At 51.6% G+C, this 22,559-nt stretch overlaps 2 protein-coding genes across 8 annotated transcripts; one reads left to right on the top strand and one right to left on the bottom strand.

Annotated features, from left to right (window-relative positions):
- Window positions 1-4,376: 4,376 nt before the first annotated feature.
- FLCN (folliculin) lies at window positions 4,377-20,571 on the top strand. 7 transcript variants are annotated; one of them, XM_043472474.1, is made up of 12 exons: window positions 4,377-4,454; window positions 8,168-8,439; window positions 9,613-9,759; window positions 10,535-10,756; window positions 11,552-11,712; window positions 12,940-13,031; window positions 14,374-14,564; window positions 16,383-16,496; window positions 17,247-17,370; window positions 18,354-18,485; window positions 18,589-18,694; window positions 19,335-20,571. In XM_043472474.1, exons 2-12 carry the CDS (start codon window positions 8,191-8,193, stop codon window positions 19,534-19,536), a joined length of 1,740 nt encoding a protein of 579 aa, XP_043328409.1. In that variant the 5' UTR covers window positions 4,377-4,454; window positions 8,168-8,190; the 3' UTR covers window positions 19,537-20,571. The 7 variants fall into 7 exon arrangements, with proteins under 7 accessions (XP_043328409.1, XP_043328371.1, XP_043328381.1 ...); XM_043472436.1 differs by having other exon boundaries at window positions 4,405-4,517; XM_043472446.1 differs by lacking the exon at window positions 4,377-4,454 and adding an exon at window positions 4,696-4,808.
- Window positions 4,584-6,994, bottom strand: LOC122450540 (basic salivary proline-rich protein 4-like). The gene is made up of 2 exons (XM_043483184.1): window positions 6,988-6,994; window positions 4,584-5,716 (listed from the first exon to the last, which is right to left on the bottom strand). The coding sequence occupies exons 1-2, from the start codon at window positions 6,992-6,994 to the stop codon at window positions 4,584-4,586; spliced, it is 1,140 nt and encodes a 379-aa protein (XP_043339119.1).
- Window positions 20,572-22,559: the final 1,988 nt, after the last annotated feature.

Genomic DNA, 22,559 nt, shown 5'->3' with positions numbered 1-22,559 from the left:
GAAACCTCGCTTGGAGAATTTTGAGCATTACTTTGCTAGCATGTGAGATGAGTGTGATTGTACAGTAGTTTACACATTCTTTGGCATTGCCTTTCTTTGGGATTGGGATGAAAACTGACTTTTTCCAGTCCTATGGCCATTGCTGAGTTTTCAAAATTTGCTGGCATATTGAGTGAAGCACTTTCACAGCATCATCTTTTAGGACTTGGAATGGCTCAGCTGGAATTCCATCACCTCCACTAGCTTTGTTCATAGTAATGCTTCCTAAGGCCCACTTGATTTTGGACTCCAGGATGTCTGGCTCAGGGTGAGTGATCACACCATTGTGGTTATCTGGGTCATTAAGATTTTTTTTGTATAGTTCTTCTATGTATTCTTGCCACCTTTTCTGAGACACTTAATTGCACATAAATCTGAGCAGTTGCAAAGAGTCCAGAGAAACTGAATGACTGGGTAAATCAGATACTTGTGAAAAGGGAAATATGATGACTCCTCTTCTTAGGCAGTTAAACAACTTGATGGTGGTGCACAAAGACAAAATTCCACCTTATCCTTCCGTAAAATCAAAAGCTGAAACCAGAGAACTTTTCCTAGTCAAAGGCATTTAATAAGCCTGGATCCATAATGGACTGATAAATTTATCATTAGACTAAAAAGTTCCGGGTTTAGCAAGCAACTAGTGTTAGATTAAAATATGAACAAGCTATCAATTGAATTCTAATTGGGGAGGAGAGTTAATAAGTTCCTTGAAAGTGCTGTGATAAAAATGCAAAAATAAACACTAGGGGTTTTTTTTAGGAGATAATATTTGACGACTGATAGTTTTCTTGCCTTGCAACTAGCCAAACACCTTATATGCAGAGTTGATTGTCTAATAACCCCAAACCTCAATGTGATATACAGGCTGTGCTTGAATCTCCCTTCTGAAATATTACCCATCACTTGCTTTGCTGCCTCTCAGCGGCTGGTCAGACTCCCAAACTGTTACACATATATGAAAACCTTGATTTTACTGCAAGAAACGAAAGCTTGCATTATTAATTTTTATAACAGGGAAACTGTTATAGTATCCTTGAAATAATAATGTGATTAACAATGTTACATCCAGTTTGCTTACAAATGAAACATACCTCTTTTTTCTGAAACTGAAAACTAATTCAGGGAGGGACATGGTGGTTTTGACTCAAAGCCCAGCTGTATTCTATAGCTACACAAGGGCCTACGTTAGGGAGAGTGCACTCAGAAACATCAAAGGACATCTTCTCAGTGAGGCTTTGACTCTTCTCTCTTGGCTCTGTGGTCTTGGCAGCTGGCATCAGTGAGACGCCCCTCAGTCAGACACTCAGCTGTCAGTACTTCCCAGAAAATCCTCATGATGACGAGTCGGAAGGCAGAGAAGCAGCAAGAAATCTTTTAATTCTGATTAAGCCCATTTCAGTGGTGGAATAACATGTTCTGGATGGTGAATGCTGGGCAAGAGTACATCCAGTACTTTTGGTAACATTTCTTGAGACTCCTACAATGAAGCTCTGAGGTTTAGCATGGTATTTCATTTGGTTGAGCACAATTGGGCATTATTGCCAGTTATGCTTTCTGAACATTGCTGCTGGGTTTTGATTGCCTTTCCCACTGATAATATGGGTTACATTTTCTGACCTCTAAGATGTCTCTTTTGTTGAATGTCCATACAAGTTTATCCTCTTTGAGAGTCCAGTTTAATTAAACCTTGGTATAATTCACTAATTCAAGGAATTGACATGTAGTTAAATAGATTTATAGATTTGAGAAAGCACCTCCAAAAGCAGTGCTGGGAAAGATATAAATGGCATAAATGGAATCCATCTGTAGTTGAATGCACATTTTTATTGAAAATGACAGTGGTTGAATAAACCTTCCTTCACTTGGGACCTTCACTAGCCTATCACCATGGAAATAAGGATAACCTGAGCAAGGTGGTGTTCTCCACACAAAATGAGGAATTCCTGGAATTAGTTACAAGATGAGAAAGCAATTTTTTCCCCTTGGTTTAAAACCTGACTGACCAATGTTAGTTTCAAGAACACCTACCACCAAGAGAAAATGGGGAAAAGGATTACTAAAAATTAAAAAAAAAAATTTTTTTAAGATTTGTCTTCCTGATTAAAGCAACAGAATATGCAACTGGATTTAAAATTTTTATTTATTTATTTTTGGCTGTGCTGGGTCTTCATTGCTTTTCTCTAGTTGCAGCGAGTCAGAGCTACTCTCTAGTTGTGGTCCATGAGCTTCTCATTCTGGTGGCTTCTCTTGTTTTGGGGCACAGTCTCTAGGCATGCAGGCTTTAGTAGTTGTGGCCCATGGGCTCAGTAGTTGTGGCTGGTGGGCTTTGGTTGCTCCGAGGCATGTGGGATCTTCCTGGATCAGGTGAATTCTTTACCACTAAGCCACCAGGGAAGCCTCATGGATTTTTTTAGTTATTAATCTCCCTGTTAAATAAAAACAGCCTTGGCAACAAAGCTTTAGAAAGTTTTGTTCTTTATTAGTGTGGAAGTCAGTTGATCAGATTTGTATTCAGAATTGTTGCTGTAGCCATTTTCAGGGTGAATCCTGTTCACCTTGACAGATGTTGGAAATGTTTTCTTTTAGAAACGGGAAAGGCACAGCTATACTTGGTTGATGTTCAGTAGCTAAGTTGTGTCTGACTCTGTTTACTGTATAGACTGCAGCATGCCAAACTCCCTTGTCCTCCACATCTCCTGGTGTCTGCTCAAATTCATGTCCATTGAGTCTGTGATGCTATCTAACCATCTCATCCTCTGCTGCCCCCTTCTCCTTTTGCCTTCAATCTCTCCCAGCATCAGGGTCTTTTCCAATGAGTTGGCTCTTTGCATCAGGTGGCCAAAGTATTGGAGCTTCAGCATCAATCCTTCCAATGAATACTCAAGGTTGATTTCCTTTATGATTGACTGCTTTGATCTCCTAGCTGTCCAAGGGACTCTCAGTAATCTTCTTCAGCACAATTCAAAAGCATCAGTTCTTTGGCACTCAGCCTTCTTTATGGTCCAACTCTCACATCCATACATGATTACTGGAAAAACTATAGCTTTGACTAGACGGACCTTTGTTGGCAAAGTAATGTCTCTGCTTTTTAATACACTGTCTAGGCTTTCTTTCCAAGGAGCAAGCATCTTTTAATTTCATGACTGCAGTCACTGTCCACAGTGGAGCCCAAGAAAATCTGTCACTGTTTCCACTTTTCCCCCTTCTATTTGCCATGAAATAATGGGACCAGATGCCATGATCTTAGTGTTTTGAACTTCGAGTTTTAAGCCAGCATTTTCACTCTCCTTTTTTACCCTCATCAAGAGACTCCTTAGTTCCTCTCCACTTCCTGCCATAAAGTGGTATCATCTGCTTATCTGAGGTTGTTAATATTTCTCCCAGCAATCATGATTCCAGCTTGTGATTCATCCAGCCTGGCATTTTGCATGATGTACTTTGCATATAAGCTAAATAAGGAGGGTGACAATATACAGCCTTGTCACCCTTGGGAAATATATTCCTTTCCCAATTTTGAACCAGAGTACCATCTAATGTGGCTCAGAGGGTAAAAATTCGCCTTCAATGCATGAGGTCCGGGTTCAATCCCTGGGTCAGTAAGATCCCCTGGAGAAGGGAACGGCTACCCACTCCAGTATTCTTGCCTGGAGAATTCCATGGACAGGGGAGTCTGGAGGGCTACAGGCTATAGGGTGGCAAAGAGTCGGACAAGACTGGGCGACTAACACTTTCACTTTCTCTCAGCAGTGCCAAGTCCAGTTCTAATTGTTGCTTCCTGACTTGCAAACAGGTTTCTCAGGAGACATGTAAGGTGGTCTGGTACTCCCATCTTACCACAAGGTAAAAGGAGACGGAAAACAACGCGTCCCCGCTCCGGAGAAAAACCAGAGAGGCGTGGCCCGCGAGTCAATCACAGGCCCTCGGCTCCTGGCCGCTGTGCACCCACTTACCTCGGCCAAACACATTATGAGCTGAAGGCTTTTAGACCGATCTCTTAAGTACACAGAAGATTGTTGATCAGTAGCTGTCATGCCTGAATCTTTCCGGCACATGGACTCTATCTAGCTCACTAGGCTCCTCTGTCCATCGGATTCTCCAGGTTAGAATACTGGCGTGGATAGCCATTTCCTCCTCCAGGGGATGTTTCACGACTCAGGGATCGAACCCGCGTCTCATGACACTGGCAGGCGAATCCTTTCCCACTGAGCCACCAGGGATCATTACTCCACAGTTACATATATTTAAAACGACGTTTTTCGGCGGGTGAGGCCAGGAGGGTGAATCGCGCTTGCGCGCTCCCAGGCCCCGGCCCCCGCGTCGCGACGTTCTTAAGTCATCCGGTGGCCGCCTCCTGCCCCGCCCCGGGCCCGCGCGCTCCACCGAACACTGGTTCCATCGGAAATTTAATGAAAACGGTAAAACCAAAAGAAATTACAGCATCCTATATATTCGCAACGTCCTCTTTCTCTCTTCCTTCGGTATGTGCCGGGAGTCCTAGAATGGATCTACTTTTCCTCAGTTCTCTTTAAAAAATGCTCTTTAAATTAGTGCATCCTCCCCTCTCCTGGAATGGCTTCCTCCACCTCCCCGCGGCCCCTTCTCCCCCGCCCGCGCGGGCGCGACCACTCCGGGCTTCTCGGTGGGGGTGCGGGCTGGGCGGTGGAGAGGGCGGGTCTGGCAATCGTTCCAGGGTCCCACCGGATTTCGGAGCTCCCGCACCCGTGCGGTCTTCCCAGGATGCGGGTCTGGCCGAGCTCCGCGCGCCTCGGGTACGGGGGCGTCGACCGGCCGGCTCCCCCTCCGCGGCCCCAGGCGGTGGTACGGCCCGACGGAGTCACGCGCCCTGAGGCGGGCGCGGCCCCTTGTGAGGGGACTTGGTGGGGGCAGCCCGGGTGCGGGGGGGCGGAGATCCGAGAGGGGCGGCGCGGCGGAGGGCTCGAAGCAGGGGCGGCGCCGCAGCCTGTCGGGTTAGTAGGGACGCTGTTCCGGGCGAGGGGGTGATCCCGCTGGCGGGGAGGTCGGGCCGGGGCGGGGTGCGGCGGCCTGGAGCTGAGGAGGCCCCCAGCTTGGCGGGTGAGGTCGGGCGCGGTCTCCTCGCGGAAGGGGTGGGTCGCGGCGGCCGGCGGCACTGGGTCCCCAGCGCGGGGACCCTCGGGGTGGACGTGCTCAGGCGCCAAGTCACTAGTGGTTGAGTGTCCTCGAGGGTCACACGCACGTCCCTGGTACCGGAGGCCAGGCCGCCGTCCGGATTGCAGGGGCGGGGGGACCCGGCCGGGGTGCCCCGCTGGAGGGGTGCTCACGTTCCTCTCGCGGTGGGAGAGGGCGTGGACAGGACCCTTGCCCGACGAGGTGTCGTGTTGAGGAGCGTCTCCGGCGGGGGAGGGTTTCTGCTGCTTCCTTGGCTTCTGGAAAGCTGGCTGGGGAGTAATGACTGGGGGGCATCCGGTAGAGATTGGAGTCGGAGACCCAACTTCACGCTGCCCGAGGTAGGGTGCCTGGGGCCGTGGTTCCCTCCCAGGCCAGTGGCGCTCAGCTTTAGGCTGGTGCTGAGAGAGGTGTTTGGACCCATTGGACGTCACCTGGCTACTCGGGGCTGGAGAGAGGTTTTCTTGAGTCTGTGGGTGCGTGGCTGAGGAGCTAAGTTTTATCTCGGCTGTGATCCGAGGAGTCAGAAGTCCTGTCAGATGGGAGTGAGTGTCACTCAGAAAAAGTCAGAGTAGCCTGACAGTTTGATCCTGGATGCTCAGAAGAAGCTTAGCAGCATCACCTCTGCCCACAGGCTGGGCTGTCGTCTGAAGGGTTAAATGGGCATGATGTGTAACCGAGAGTTGGAAGGATGACGACTTTATATACTTAAATATCTTAAACTTTACAAGGACATTTAAACATATACTTGTGTCACAAGGGATCAGACTTTGCCGTGGACTGTATTCGCATCATCAACATTCTGTGGGTCGCTGCTTACAAGGCGAGCCTCTGCTGAAGCACTGAGAGCTGTGGGGTCCCCACGTCCTCTTTCATGTTCTCATTTGAGGTTGGCTGTAGGCAGCTTAATTATTTTTTTTTCCATGCCCACTGCTCTTAGAATTGGCTCTGATACTTTTCCTTGCCTAGAAAACAGCAGGTCTTGAAGCTGAGGTATGACGGTGTTGCCCGGCCCAATTCATGTGCAAATGGCCCTGCTATCTGTCGACTAGGTGGGATGGTGGCCATGTAGTCCTGATAAGTATAGAGATTCATGTGCACACCTTCCACAAGTGTTCCACTTTCTGTGGCAACAACTGTCCTCTCTCCAGGCAACTCCTAAATTCACTTATTTATTTAACACTTGTTAACTTGGTGCCCGCTGTGTGCAAGGAACTGCTGAAGATGAGACACAGTGTATGATCCAGTAAAATAAAGCGGGGAGAGAGTGATGGGTGGGTGTGAGCACTTAGGAGGGGCAGTGAGCCAGTGGAGGTCTTGGGGCGGGGGGTGTTCGGGACCTTTCTCCCCAGCCCTGCCTCTCCGTCCTGCTCTCCAGAATCTCCATGGAACTCAAGGTCTTCCAGCTAAGTGTCCTCTTATCTCAAACTATCTTCTCTCCCACTGCCCACCTTCCTCTAGCACCCACCCCCATCCTCTGACTTGTCGTGCCTTCCAGCCACCCCTCCTCCTATCTGGTCCTCAGGTGTCTCTTTTAGGTTGGCTCTGCCGCTTCTGCTGTGACCCTCACGCTCCAGTGCAGTGACAGCTGGATGGTTGACAACACTTTACTGATGTGGTAAACACAGACTGTTCCCATTTTAGCCTGCCTTCCAGACCCTGCTGTGTGACACGTGTCAGGTCCGCTGGGCGGTTACCATCTCACCTCTGTGCCTCCAGTACTGTTGCAGCCTAGTGGATACCACTACCCCCCCACCTTTATGGTTTTCCCAAGCAGAGGGACACTTGTGTCTGCACCCCCACCTGCCATCTCCACCTTCTTGGTGCCCAAACCACCCTGCCTCCTGACCCTTCCAGGACTCTGCTTCCCTCATGACTTGGATTTTGCCCCGTGGTCCCTGGAGTGACCGTGCACTTTGCCTCGCTGCCTGTCATTCTCTGTGACCTTGACCAGCTCTTCCTCCCTCCCACATCTAAGCTCTAGAGGCCCAGGGCCCCTCAGCCCTGACTGCCCCACTTAGCGCCACCACCCCCCTACGGCCAGCCTGTCGTCATCTTCTCCACTGGGGGCTCCCCTCAGCACTGCTCTCTGCTCCCAGCCCCCACGTCCCTGCTTCCTTCCTCGTGCTCCACAACCCACCCATGAGCAGTGTCTGCTTTTCTCCTTGGGGTACAGTCACGCTTGGTCTGTCCTCACCACCTTCCCCTGCCCAGCCTGGCCCAGGCCAGCTGGCTTCCCTGTGTCTACCTGGAATAGCAGCCAAAATGATCTTTTAAAGTAACATTCAAATTTATTGTATTTCTCATCAGAATTCCCACAGGTTCTCTAATCTCTGAAAGATAGTTCGGGGTCTTATCATGGCCCTAAAACCCACCCCCCGCTTGACTTCTGCCCTCACCCCCAGCTCTGTGAACATTCACACTCCTTCACGCCTCCTCCTCAGCCCTTGTGGTGCCCTGTGCTCCTTCAGCTCTCAATCAGGAGCCCTTTTGTCTGAAATCACATCCCGCCTCCTCCAGGGATTCTCTGCCCTTGACTCCTGTCCTTGTCTCCCTGACTCTGTCACCACATGAGAGGAAGCAATAGCCCTACTTCCCCTCCCCTCCTGGGAGGTGAGCTCCATGAGGCAGCATCATGGCACCTGCAATGCTGCCTGGCGTTGGAGCTGCCCCACGGCTGTTCATGGAACAGCTGCCCCAAGGCACTGTCACTCCTTGTCCCCATGAGCCCTGCCATCACAGTCCTGACTGAAGGGTTTCTGTGTGATCCCAAGTTCTGTGTGTCTTGTTTGTCCTCACTCCACGTGGCAGGGACGGTGTCTGTTTTGCATCTCTGCATGCGATGCCATGCTGGTTGAGACTGGGAGCTTAGCAGTGCCGCCCGGCTCATGACCTGACTGGTCAGGGACAGCCCTCCGGTCTCCGGGCCCTGGAGTGGGTGGGTTCTGGGGCCATCTAAGGCATTTCTCTCCTCTCCCCGCAGCCCAGCACCATCTCTAGGGCACCATGAACGCCATCGTCGCGCTCTGTCACTTCTGTGAGCTGCACGGCCCCCGCACGCTCTTCTGCACAGAGGTCCTGCACGCCCCACTGCCACAGGGGGCCGGTAGCGGGGATGGCGCCGGCCGGGGCGAGCCTGCGGACGAGGATGAGGGCGGCATCCAGATGAGCAGTCGCATCCGTGCGCACAGCCCAGCAGAAGGTGCCAGCGCGGAGTCCAGCAGCCCGGGGCCCAAGAAGTCGGACATGTGTGAGGCCAGTGTCTCTTGGGGCCCTGGGGGCGGGGTCGAGGGGTGTTTCTTCTCTGCAGGGGCTTGGGCTTGACCTCCTGGTCATGGAAGTGACCTCACAGCTCTGGGCTCTTGGGATGTGCTTGCTGCCTCTCTTCCCTCTGGTTCTTTCCTCTCATGCCAGCTCTTGCTCTTTCCAGTCCCTCTGGGTCAGCAGGCGCTTGCCACCATCACAGAGTCTGCCTTTTCGGCCTCCCTTCTGCACAGTGCTCACGCGCTGCCGACCTCCTCTCCTGTCCCCTCAGCCGGGTGTCCTCCTCTCAAGCACCCTGCCTGCCTCCTGAGCCCTGGGTGATAGAGATCAGGTCCCTGAACCAGGCTGATTCTTCACATGCAGGCCCTGGGTTTGGACTGGAAATTGGGTGGTGTTGGACCTGCCATGCAGGGTGAACAGAAATCCAGCCATGTTAGTTTGGGTTTGCTGAGAAGCAGTCAGCGAGCTTGAGGTTGATTGATTTTGAGGGGTCGAGAGAGAAGGAGCAAAGGTGGGGAGGGGCTTCTGCTGTGAGCAGGTGACACCTGTGACAGGGAGGCAGGCAGGAGGGGGACCTGGGCAGTGGGATCATGGGGGAGGGTTCTTGAGCTAGAACGGCTTGGGAGGGTCCTACATCACACGGGGAGGGCTTGCCTTGGGGACGCACAGCCTCGGCACCAAACATGGCTGTGGTTTCAGAGGGGCAGCAGCCAGGGTCACTGGTCCAGCCCACTTCCATGGCAGAGGGTCTGAGCATCAGAGTGTGGCTACCTCCTGATCCTGAGGCCCTGCCCGGTGTTGTGCCCAGATCAGAGTGGAGGCCAGCACAGGCTGTGTGAGCCACTCCGAGCCTGTTTTGCTGTCTCGAAGGTGGGGGTGCTTGTGGTGACTGTCTTGGGTTTGCACCTCGAGTTAGATGAGTGGTGGGTACTGAGCTCCCCAGGACTCCTGCTGTGGGCATGTGGTAGACTAGACCCAGTGACCTCTGTGAGGCCCCCGTCCGGGTTTTCCTGTTCAGGAAGCGGAGCTCCTCAGCCAGGTGTAACTCTAGGAGCCAGTTGTTTTTTACAGTAGTAGATTCTTTTGCTTGAGATTCTCACAAGGGGAAGAATGTGTGTTGCTTGCTTCCTGGCTAACTGGTTTTCTTTTGTTTCTCTTGAGCAGGGCTGCCGGTCACTTGCTGCAGGGCACCCCGGCTACATCAGCCATGACAAGGAGACCTCGATCAAGTATGTCAGTCATCAGCACCCCAACCACCCCCAGCTCTTCAGCATCGTCCGCCAGGCCTGCGTGCGGAGCCTGAGCTGTGAGGTGAGCGCCCGTGACCTGGGCCCTCTGAGGAGTCGTTCCCACACACTCCAGCCTGGGCAGCATCAGTGTTGGTCATGGGCAGGCAGGCAGCCAGCAGTCCTGTCATGAAGAGCACAGGCAGGCAGGCCTCCAGAGTAAGCTACAGGGCACCCTGGCTGGTTGCTAGCTCACCCTTGTAAGCACCGGACCTTCATTCTTTGTTCTTCCTAGATGTACTGCTCATGTGTAGAGTGTGTGTAGGCCATGTTGCTCCCATCGGATGTCACCACCATGTCACAGCCTCAGTGCCCATCACATGCTCTCTGAGTTGACCAGGGAGTGAGTCAGGGTGTGTCTAAGACATGTGACTGCTGCTGTTGCATTCAGTCTTAGCATATATGTCTCTGTCACAGAGAATTTGTAGTTTATTCTCTCATGCTTCCTGTCACTGTACCCACTTTCAGACCCTTGAGGCTTGTCCTCCCTCCAGTATGTTCCAGATGAGTGATTTTGGCAAGTTTGAGCCTGGGGTAGATTATATATTTGTATAGGAGTTCTATATGACTCAAGGTAGAAAGAAATTAAGGAATCCACTGGCCCTTGCGTTCCACAGTGATGAATGTTCTCTTTGGGGAGTTTGATCACAGGAGAGATAGAAGCGGACGCTTCCTCTCTCATCCTCCTTTCCCACTCTTCTTGTAATCAGTGTTGGTTCGTTAGTGCAGGAAGAACTGTCTGAGCAGGAGTCACCTGTATATAGAGGGTGGTGTCCTGGAGCGCTGTCCTTGTGTCCCAGGTCTGCCCCGGCCGCGAGGGCCCCATCTTCTTTGGGGACGAGCAGCATGGCTTCGTGTTCAGCCACACGTTCTTCATCAAGGACAGCTTGGCCCGGGGCTTCCAGCGCTGGTACAGCATCATTGCCATCATGATGGACCGCATCTACCTCATCAACTCCTGGCCCTTCCTGCTGGGCAAGATCCGCGGGATCATCGACGAGCTCCAGGGCAAGGCGCTCAAGGTGGCCAGGAGGCTGGGTGGTAGGGGCGGGTTGGGAGGGCTCCACGCGGAGGGAACAGGAGTGGGGCGGTGTGCCTGCCTCGGGGTCCTGACCACTGCCTGGTCGGAGTTGTGGACACAAGCTGGAGGCCAGCCTGTCTCTCTCGAGTCCTGCTGCCCTGGTTCTTGTTCGGCTCTGTCATAACTGCAGTTAGCCACTCTGGCGTGATCCCTGCTGATCTTTGCTTCCTCTCACCATCGTTTCAGAAGCCTGTCCACTAATAGTATGGCAGACCCACATTCTACCTGGATGTCAAGGGCCACCTGGGGGGACAGGCTGGTGGTGCTTTGGTAGCAGACAGTCCCTAAACCCCAGCGGCTTGTTGATGATCTGTGTTCAGTTCAGGCGACAGGGGTCTGCTCACCGTGTCAGCCTGGTGTGTGGGGTGGCAGCCGTGGTGGCCTGCTGCTCATAGGTGCCTGCTCAGGGGGCACTTGGGCCTGGAGGCTGGCTCCTCTCCTTGTGGGGGGTGGTTGCGTGTCCCCACTGGACAGGGTCTGAGCAGTGGAAGCCCCTGTGCCTGGAGGAGGAGCCAAGAGCACTGGGAGAGCAGCTTCATGGCCACCTTGAGCAGGGAGGCTGCGGGAGAAATTCTTAACTGACGCTTTCCTCAGGTGGCTTCTGACCGCATGGGGACAGAGTACCCTGCTGGGTGGGAATGGCAGCCCCATCTTTCCTCTGAGTCCAGAGAGCAGAGGGGCCTGGGCTGCCAGCTGGGATTGTCCTGAAGGGCCATCCCCTCCCTCCGTGGCTCAGGTGTTTGAAGCGGAGCAGTTCGGGTGTCCGCAGCGTGCCCAGAGGATGAACACAGCATTCACCCCGTTCCTGCACCAGAGGAATGGCAACGCCGCCCGCTCGCTGACATCCTTGACCAACGATGATAGCCTGTGGGCCTGCCTGCACACCTCCTTTGCTTGGTAACCAGACTCGGTCTTCTCGCAACTGCTAGGGTGTTGGCCGGACTGTGCCTAGGTTGGGGGACCGTCACTGGGCGCATCTGTGTGTGGCTTGTGAACCTGAGCTTGGCCCAGTTGTCCTTGGCCCTGAGCACACAGAGGTCGCTGAGAAGGTGCTACTTTTCGGGTGCTGACCCCAGGCCAAGGCCAGTGGTCTCTCCTCTCCTGGGACAGCAGTGAGTGCTTAAACTGCTAGACTGTTGCGGATCAGAATTTGGAGGGAGCTGACCTGGGCTGCTTTGGTCTCAGGAGGAGCTTCTGTCCTCTGAAGCTGGCTCCCTCTTGGGGCTAGCAGGTTGGTCCAGCCGTGGGTGGGCAGCCTCAGCCCTTCACCGTGGTTGTGCCAGTGACCTGGGGGAGTGAGAAGGGCTCAGCGGCCCTTATGCCCAGGTCTCAGTGGACTCAGACCTGCCTTCACCTGCTGTCATTAGAGGGGCCCACCTGAGGCAGGTGGGAGGCTCAGTCTCCACCATGTGGAGGGAAGAGTAGGGACAGACTTGTGGACAACCTGGAAACTGCTGCAGTCTGTCCCCCCGCCACAGACTGTTTCTGTTCCTCCCCTGCAGGGTATGTTCTTTCCAAACACCCCAGGTTCTCATTCCTGTGCAGCGTCACCTAAGCCATGTCCTCACATGGAAATCTTTGAGTGCAGCTCCTGAGAACCTGCAAACTAAGGCAGAAATATGTCTCCCCAGCCAAGTTTCTGTCTTTTAAAAATCAATTACGGAAATTTTCAGACCGACCCAACGTGTAATAAGCACCACATACCCTTGCCGTCTTGCTTTAGCAGTTATCAGTGTCTTAATGCTTTTTCATCTGTTCCCTCACTTTTTTATTCTAGAATGTTTTTTAAGGCAAATCTTAGTTGTATACCTCAGCCATTAAATTATCACATCCCACAAAGCAGACTCCTTCTGTAGCTTCCTCCAGCCCCATCCACGCTTGCTGTCCTGTGCTGCCTCAGGCTTGACCTGGTGTGGGGGCCGTACCGCCACGGGCGCAGGTGCTGCTGGGTCTCTGTCAGGGGACCCCTGGACCCCTGGCTGATCGCAACCACTGGGCAGTTCTCAGCTGCGTCCTTACACCCAAGTGTTCTATTACCTGGTAGTCAGATCAGCAGGGTCTTTCGGTTTTGAGTCCTATTTTTCTTTTGGCAAGAACACTTCATAGTTGGTGCTCTGTTCTCAGGCTCCTGAAAGCATGCGGCAGCCGGCTGACTGAGAAGCTCCTGGAAGGCGCACCCACTGAGGACACCTTGGTCCAGATGGAGCAGCTTGCAGGTGAGCAGGGAGGTGCTCGTGCTGGGAGCCTGTGGGATGGCTGTGGAGTTGCCCTGTGCTCAGTCCATCCCTCCGTCCTGGCAGAGGGCTGATGGAGGACACCCTGGGAGCAGAAACTGGCCCTTTTCTCTTCATGATTTTATTGGGGTTTCCTGTCTCATCTTCCTTTATGGTCCCATGAGAGTCTGTCCAGGCAGGTTGGAGAGGCCTGCCTTGACCCCCAGGGCTGTTGCTGCCTTGACCCCCAGGGCGGGTGGGGGGCAGGTGAGCGAGGCTCTCAACCTGCTCGCCTCTCTGGACGGGGGCCCACTCCCTGCTCTGCTCTGTAACAGTAGAGTGCTGTGCTTCACAGGACCCGAGGGTTTCACCAGAGCAGTGGCTCCCCAGCCTGGTGTCTGGGCCACCTTCCTCAGGTCTGTGGTCAGCTCTCCACGTCTGGGTAACCACCCGGGGGGTCTGAGAGTCCACGTTTCTTTTGGAGATGATTGGATTTTCAGTGATGTAGCAATGTGGGGTGAACAAGACTCGTGATGTGCTTGATGAGCTGCTGCTTGGAAATGCGTGACCTTAACAAGCTGGAGCTGTTTTGAGGTTGTTCCTGTCGTCAGGTGACTTGCATCTGAAGAGGCTTCCCTGCAAGGGCGAGGCGCTGGATTGCGGTCCACCATGGTACTCTCACGGTGCAGTGAACCGTGGACCACTGATCGCAGTGATTATGCATTTTTTGGCTGGTGAAGAGGGCAAGGGCAGTCTGTTGGTGAGGTCTCTTTACTTAGAGAGCCGAGAGTGTTGAGAGAGGTGCAGGTGTGCGGGGTTCACTGTCACGTCTTGGGTTATATTTTTGTCAAAAAGGTGAGTGTAGGGATTCAGAGCACAGGCTGGAGCCAGACAGATGTGCCTTCAGGTCCGGCTCTGGGACGCATGTATGTTCTGTGTTGCCCAGGCACTGCCCCCTCGTGCGAGACAGGGAGTGAGGGTACTGCATTCGTGGGGCTGATGTGAGGTGAGCTGAGATGACAAGCACTTCCTTTCTGTAAGGCGAGGAGAACGGTGCTGACTTCAGGGCAGGACGTGTGGAGCCCTCAGGGTAGCGCCTGCGTGCTTTACTCAGCCTTGGCTCAACTTCTTCCACCAGCCGTGGATAGAACGCAGACTGACCGCTCCCAGCCCCCCAGGGCTCCAGAGGCAGCAAGTAGTGTAGCCAGCTGGCCTGAACGCGAAGTCAGTAGCTTCCTGGTGGGTTTAACCACAAGGTGCCTTGGGCTGAAGTGGTCATGTGACATCCCGGGAGTAAAGGAACCCAGAGCTGTGTGCTGTGAAACTTTAGTTGTCCGTTTTGCAGAGTTGGAAGAGGAATCAGAAAGCTGGGACAACTCTGAGGCTGAAGAGGAGGAGAAAGGCCCTGCCCTGCCAGAGGGGGCAGAGGGGCGGGAGCTGACCAAGTGCCCAGCGGAGTCTTCCTTGCTCTCAGACTGTGGAGCTTGGCAGCCACGGAAGCTCTCCGTGTTCAAATCGCTTCGGCACATGAGGCAGGTAGGTGGTGGCGGGGGACGGGGAGGGGATAGAGAGGTCAGACACTGGGACCGGAGCCCCTGCCTCTGCTTCTGGCTCATCTTCACCCGGCACACCTTGTCCTTCAGGCTGCCATACTCAGGAGTGACCAGGAACCTTCTCAGTGGGTGACTGTAGATGACAGTGGGCATCTGGGGTGTCTGAGCCCTAGGCTCAGTGAGGATGGAGGGGTTGTCTTTAAAGAAAGGCCCAGCAGTCGGCTTTTCGTGAGTCTTGAATCTTGTGGTTCTGGAACCTTCTAAAGGAGTTGAACAACATTGTTGATTTGCATGCAGCACGGATGCTTTGTAGATTGAAAACAGTGGGCAGTCTTACAAAGAATGAAAAGATCTGAATGTCTGACTCAAGTAATTGCATTCAAACAAGGGCTTGTCATTCAGTATAAGAGGGAGCCTGCGCGGCAGTGGGGGTAGGGGTGGGGCATGACCACTGGGGGTACTGGGGGAGGGACTACTGGGTCACAGAGGCCGACAGTTCCTTCTTAGACTCTTTTTATGTTGAGCATGAATTCTGTCAGAAGACAGTGATTTGTTTTTTGGAAAATTAAGTAAAGCCTGATTAACAGCAGGTTCTCTGTGGGACTTCAGGGTAAAAACCGTTCACTCAGCTCGTCCTTGACTAGGCTGCAGGCCCTGCTGATTGTTTCTGTGGGTGACAGTTGGGAGGGGTCTGGGGTTCTGCCAGGGGTGGGTCCTGGAGGCGGGTTCTCGGGCGGGTGGTATTGGGTAACAGGATGAGCTCTTCGAAACTGTGAGTTGTTGTTCAGTCACTCTGTTGTGTCCAGCTCTTTGCAACCCATGGACTTCAGCACGCCAGGTTTCCCTTTCCTTCACCATCTCCTGGAGTTTGCTCAAACTCATGTCCATTGAGTTGGTGATGCCATCCAACCATTTTGTCCTCTTTCGTCCCCTTCTCGTGCGTTCAATCTTTTCCAACCTCATTCCTTCCAATGAATATTCAGGGTTGATTTCCTTTAGGATTGACTGGTTTGTTCTCCTTGCTGTCCAAGGGACTCTCAAGGGTCTTCTCCAGCACCACAGTTCAAAAGCATCAATTCTTTGGCGGCCTTTTGTCTTCAAAACGTCAGTGCCACAGGGTTAATCAGTTGATTAAAGCAGGAAAAAGATAAGATGGGCTTCTCAGGTGGCTCAGCATCAGGAGATGCAGTAGATGTGGGTTCAATCCTTGAGTCAGGAAGATCCCCTGGAGAAGAAAATGGCAACCCACTCCAGTATTCTTGCCTGGAAAACCCCATGGACAGAGGGGCCTGGCGGGCTATGGTCCATGGAGTCATAAAGAGACACAACTGAGCAACTGAACGACAACAGAGACAGGATAGATCAGGGAGTCTCACTCCCAGGAGGAGGGGTGGAGGTGTGCTCTGGACATGGATCCACACTGAACAGGGCAGCCCTGGGTGAGCTGGTGTGGAGACCCCGCTCTTCCTTGGTGCTGAAGAGTCACAACCTTGGTTTGCTTTTGAGTGGTTGAGCCATAGTTAAGTGTGTAGAGAGAGAAGGCGTGTTGCAGAAAGCTTAGAATGAACAGCTTTAAGTTTTTAAGAGTAAAATTGGGGGAAAGATGTTGAAGTTTGCAAGAGCTTTGGGCTCAGGCTTTCAGGTGTGAATGTAGAGAGGTCCCCTGCCCCTTCCTGTCCTGGGCACGTCATCCAACTCCCCCTTCCCCCTCTGGAGGTAGATGACTTCCTTTCTCCTGGCCCGCCTCCTTTGCTCCACAGGCAAAGTTTCTGGATGGAAAGCTGTACGCTGTGTTTTTCAGGTCCTGGGTGCCCCATCTTTCCGCACACTGGCCTGGCACGTCCTCATGGGGAACCAGGTGATCTGGAAGAGCAGAGATTCAGACCTCGTCCATTCAGCCTTCGAAGTCCTTCGGGTGAGAGGGTGTTTTTTCTCTTGTGGTGGTGGGGAGACAGTACTGGCCTGGTGGGTTTTATTAACTGGACTTCAGGTGTGGGTGTTAGGACATATCAGAGACTTGTTGCCTGAATCTAAGATCTGTGTTTTTCCCCACTATTAATATGGGGGTCATCTGCCCTTTCACTGCCGAGGGCCTGGGTCCCATCCCTGGTTGGAGCTGATTCCATAAGACACACACAGCTCGGCCCCAAAATATTTAGAAAAACAACAGGTAGTGATTTGTGGCTTTGTTTCCTGTGAGGAATCTGCTGTCCTCATAGACTGATCACGCTTGTCTGTGTCCCCATCCCTACCCCTCTGAGAAGCCACCTCCACCAGCGTTGGCCTCAGCCCCCAGGGCTTCTGCACGGCACGTTCTTGATGGGCCCGCCGTGTTGCACCCCACAGGTGTAGTGGTGCCATGGCCCGGGTCTGGCTCTGAGGGTGCGTGCTCACCGCTCTCTGTCTAGGCCCTGAGGGCACGAGATCAGTCTCTCAAAAAGCTTTGGGGATGAGGGAAGAGACACACAGCTAAGCAGCTGGAGAATGAAGGAGCTAACCCTGCTGAGCAGGCCAGGGTGGGGCTGTGTGAGAGACAGCCTGGGGCCAGAAGACCAGGGACACCTTGGGAGGAAGGGGCTCTGCACGAGTGCTGAGTGCACTGGGGTGTGGGGATGGACGCAGCTGGGGCAGCGCTCCTCAACCCTGGGCCGTTGTGTCCCTGCAGACCATGCTGCCCGTGGGCTGTGTCCGTGTCGTCCCCTACAGCAGCCAGTATGAGGAGGCCTACCGCTGCAACTTCCTGGGCCTCAGCCCCCACGTGCAGATCCCTCCCCACGTGCTGGCCTCAGGTACAAGCCTCGTTGGACCTCGGGACTCGGAGCGAGACCACGTGGCTGGGTGTCAGCTGCGTGTGAGGACCACGCCTGCTGGCCTCAGAGACAGGAGGGCCCACGTTGCAGGACTTGCTTTGCCAATGGCATTGGCCTCTGTTTCCTGTCTTCAAGGCGGGTGTGGGTTGGGCTGGACAAGCTCATGGTTGCGGTAGCTTGCTGGGGTGTGGCTCTCAGTGGGGGCATGTCCCATCCTGGGGATGGTTCAGGAGTCCCGCTGGACTGACCCCTCTGCCCTGTGGTCTTCCTTCCTCTTTCTGGTCTCCTGTTTTATCTGCTGTAAACCCGTCCCTGCTGCCCATCAGCACAGTGGCCTTTGCTCTGCTCACCTCCACCCTTGGGATGGACAAGCTTATTGCTCTAGAAAAACAGCCAGGAAGCTCATTTTCGTCCCTTTTCATTTGGGGGCATTTGGGAATCAGCCTAGGCACCCATCCCCACCTCCTGGCGTGTCCAGGCTCCTCCGGCGATTCTGTGAGTTGGACAGACGGTTGGTCACAGAGCTGCCATCCTTCAGCACTCAGGCTGGGCTGTGAGTCCAGGAGGCAGTATGCAGAGCACAGGCTCTAGTCTCAGAGACTGGCTTGATGTTATTACCACCATAGCCATGTGACCTCGTGCAAGTCACTTAGATTCTGTTTCCCTGCCTATGAAGTAGGGGTTTTGCAGGACCCCTCTCACAGAGCAGTTTAGTATTAAGCCAACTGAGGTATATGACATAATCAGTAGTTATTATCACTTGATGCATTGTTAGTTTGAGTCAAAAGTGAACTCTTAACTGTGTTCACAAATGACAGAAGATTTTAAAGGCCCAAGTATTAACCTCGGGTGGCTGGAGTTTCCCGAGATGGTCTGAGATGATTCGGAGCCGCAGAGTCCAGTGTGCTTGTCATGGGGTGAAGGGGCACACTTGACAGAGCAGTGTGTCTGTGTTGCCCCAGAGTTTGCTGTGGTCGTGGAGGTCCACACAGCCACTCGCTCCAGCCTCCATGCAGTCGGGTGTGAGGGTGAGCAACCTCTCAGCAAGTACGAGTTTGTGGTGACCAGTGGGAGTCCTGTAGCCGCAGACCGAGGTGAGTCCCGCTGAGTGGGCTGCCTCATCCCAGAATGAGCTGGGGGGGTGGGGGGGCAGCACTCAGGCTCTCCTGGTGCTGACCCCCTCTGCCCCACCTTCAGTCGGCCCCACCATCCTGAATAAGATGGAGGCTGCTCTGACCAACCAGAACCTGTCCGTGGACGTGGTAGACCAGTGCCTCGTGTGCCTCAAGGAAGAGTGGATGAAGTAAGCAGGCGCTGTCGCGGCTTCTGGAGTCTTGCTTTCCGGGGAGGGCTGGGGTGCCAACACCACGGCATCCTGCTGAGGAAAACTAGAAAAGAGCTGAGGCCGTGGCGCTGGGGTGGTGCAGTAGGGGAGAGGTTACAAGTCCACCGCCTGTGCAGCCAGCTGGGTGACCTTGAGCAGGTGACTCGGCACCTGGGCCTCAAGCTGCTCTGTGCTCTCCAAGGAAGCAGTTGTTTTTGATAGTTAATTAACTTAAAAAATTGAAAGATCAGATAGTTCCCATTCTGTGACAGCAGATAACTATATTCCCTCCTGCCTTCTTAGTAATTTTTTGTCAATTAATTAGCCAAACATCGTCCTGACTTTAAATAGTCAGAAGCTTCAGAGCAGGCAGTTCCTTTCATGACAGGAAGTAATGTTTGTTTTTTTAACCTCCCTGTCTGGATGCAGCAGCATTAGAACTGGGCAAGTGGGAAATGCTGGGGCAGGCCTGAGCTGCTGCGGTGCCGGGCTGACTCCCCTGTTTCTGTTCTGCTCTGCTTATCAAGCTGTTGCTGGTCTTGAAGCCTCTTAGGCCCCAGGACCAGAACTCTGCTGATGGCGCTATGGTAGCTGAGTGTTTGGTTTTGATTTTCTACAGCAAAGTGAAGGTCCTTTTTAAATTCACCAAGGTGGATAGTCGGCCCAAAGAGGACACACAGAAGCTGCTGAGTATCCTTGGAGCGTCTGAGGAGGACAACGTTAAGCTGCTCAAGTTCTGGATGACAGGCCTGAGCAAAACCTACAAGTCACACCTCATGTCCACGGTCCGCAGCCCCACGGCCTTGGAGCCTCGCAACTGACCCCACTGTGGGAATGAGCATCCACGTGGCCTGCTGGGAAGTGGCAATGGCCAACTTGTCGTGATGCTCAGACACAGGTCTCTGATGGCGGTCACAGGTGGTCCTCCTGTATCCGAATGCCGACCTGACCCTGTTTGCTCAGAAGGAGTGGAAGCTGTTGGAACTGAACTCTGCTCTCTGTGTGGGGTTTGCGCCTGGTGTGGTTCTTGGCACCATCCCACAGACTTTGAGCTGCTCCAGCCCTGAAGAGGGCAGTTGGAGACTTGTGACAGTTTGTCCCCTGCATTCGCACCCCCTAGGAGAGAAGAACGGACAGAAAATATGTATCTCCTGTCTGGTCAGCCTCGCTTGAGGTACCTCAGCCTCACTGTCAGATCCTGTCAAGGTTAGCAGTTGAACCTTTCTATTCTGAAATTCAGCAAGGGTTTTCCAGGTTTTGTGTGTGTCGTGAGTTTCCCTGTAGTTATGGGTGTTCAGAGTATGTGCTAATCTGGAGTCACTGCTAATAATCTGGCTTCAAGTCAGGGCTCTGGGAATGGCTCTGGGTGGAGTGGATATTCCACGCTCATCATTGGAGCATCTGGAATTCGTATTTTAAGTCATCTGACCACCACTCTTCTGGCCATTCTCTGCTGTGGTTGCTTTGAGAGTACCCTGAGCTTGAGGACAAGCCCTGATCTTTTTGCACAGAGATGACACTCTGCTGAAATGCCAACTGGAGTCCTTTGACTGACTTGGCTCACTATGTATGCAGCTGAGACACCCATCATAGTTTTCTTCCATATCACTCTGCCCTTGATTGCTTCTTTAAATGTCTGCATTTGGCTGCAGTTAATTTTGGTGTCTAAAGACAGGTTCATCATCCCTGTGTACATTTTTAATAAGGATTTGTGGTTTGGAAGGATTTTCCAGTAATTTTGCTGATTTGTTTATAGTTTTTTGTTTAATTTATATTTAACAGGAAGACCATGTTTATATGACTAGGTATATGTATTGTGCAAGAACATCAAAATAATAAAGATATATTTTTATAAACTGTTGACTACATGGTTTTATTGGTTTGCTACCTCAGATTTTCTTGGGATCAGTCACAGAAAATAATATGGTTAGAGTAAGACCAGTAATAGAACTGTTTTGGAACTTTCTACTTTGCTGGAGGGGAAGACTTAATAAATTGTGATTAACTTTCAGTCAGTTTCAGCTCTTTGTACAATTTCAGGTTCCCTTCTCCTACCCCTAGCCATGTGGCAGGACCGTGCACGTGTTCTTGGATCAACTTGCATATAGCTTGTGGGAATGGGGTTGGGAGTCCTTGGGATGTCAGGGCTTTGTGCCTGATCGCTGCATCTGATCACAGTTCAGATGAAGAGGGGCAGCCACTGTGGCTGTACCCCACCACCCCTGGATCAGGTATCTGTCAGGGAATGATAGTGGGCTGGGGACCTCTTTCCCCCTCTCAGGAGCCAGACATTAAAGAGTAGGACACTCAAACAATTTACATGAATGAGAAAATTTAAAAGTGACTGCGCACACCCAGGGAAGGGCTCAGAAAAAAATCTGAGAAAAATTTAAGTTTATAACTTCAGCTGATCCTTGGCAAAGAGCCAGAAAGTAAAAATAACAACAAAAAACAGTAAACCCCTGGTAATGGGGATTTAAATGTCCAGGGTTCAACAACAACAAAATCAAGACATACAAAGAAACAGGAAGGTGTGGACAGCAGGTTGGAAAATGAATTCAACAGAGTCTGTTCATGAAAAAGATTTAACAGCAGATATATTAGGCAAAGACTTTAAAACAATTGTTAGAGTTGCTCAAACCAAAGATGTTCAAAGAACTAAAGGAAGATGTGGAGAAAGTCAAGAAAATAATGTGTGAACAAATGGAAATTGATGCAAAGACAGAAAACCACTTGTTACTGAGTGCTTACTATATTCCAGGCATTATTTTAGGGGCTAGAAATACAGTTCCCTGCTCTTTTTAAATGTCCATCTTGTGAGGAAAGTGAACAGTAAAGAGCTTAAACAAGTGAAAATATTCACTGTGAACAGGCCAAGGCAAAGAGTAGTGAGAGAGCAGTGCAATACTGCAGTGGAGAATGAGGGAGGGTCACTCACTCCACAGGGAGAGGTGAAACCTGGATGATAAGCAAGAGGGATCTGTTTTCTTCCTTATGCCTTTTCCCCCTTTATTCTAGCTCATGGATTTAAATACATACATACATGCATGGAATTGAGAATAAAAGAGAAAAGTTAAGAAAACTAAAATTTGGTTCTTCGAAAAGATCAACAAAATTGACATTGAGCTAGATATACTTCAAAAAAAAAAACTCAAGTTAATGAAAGTGGGGACATTACTACCTATTCTATAGAAATTAAAAGGATTATAAAGGAGTAATATGAGTGACTGTATGCTAAAAAATTAGATAACCCTGAAACATGCTGAAAAACAGAAAACTTGCCAAGACTAAATCATGAAGAAATAGAAAATCTGAATAGACCTATAACTAGTAAGGAGATTGAATCAGTAATCAAAAATCCAGTAAAGAAAAGCTCTGGAGCTGATTGCATCACTGGTGAATTCTACCAAATAGTTAAAGAATTAACACCAGTCCTTCTCAAACTTTAACTAAAATTGAAGGAGAGGGGACATCACAGCTCAGTCTATGAGGCCAGCATAACCCAAAAAAGATACAAGAAGAAAACTACAGACCAATATCCCTGATAAACATCGATGCAAAAATCCCCAACAAAATACAGAACTCAGCAGCATATTAAAAAGAAAACAAATACAAAACTAGACACCATGACCAAGTGGGATTTATCCCTGGAATGCAAGGATGGTTCAACATACAACCACCAATCAATGTAATATGCCCTGTCAAAAAAATAAAGGAAAAAAAACCCAGTTACCTCAATTGATGCAGAAGAAGCACATGAAAAATTAAGCACCTCTTTGTGATTAAAAAAAAAAAAAAAAGTTCTGCCAAATAGAAACGCCCTTGCACACAAAAGCTGTATGTG

This window comes from Cervus canadensis, chromosome 1 (genome assembly GCF_019320065.1).
Source record: "Cervus canadensis isolate Bull #8, Minnesota chromosome 1, ASM1932006v1, whole genome shotgun sequence".
NCBI lineage: Eukaryota > Metazoa > Chordata > Mammalia > Artiodactyla > Cervidae > Cervus > Cervus canadensis.
Note: the sequence above shows the minus strand (reverse complement) of the source record. Positions and strands in the feature narration are given on the sequence as shown.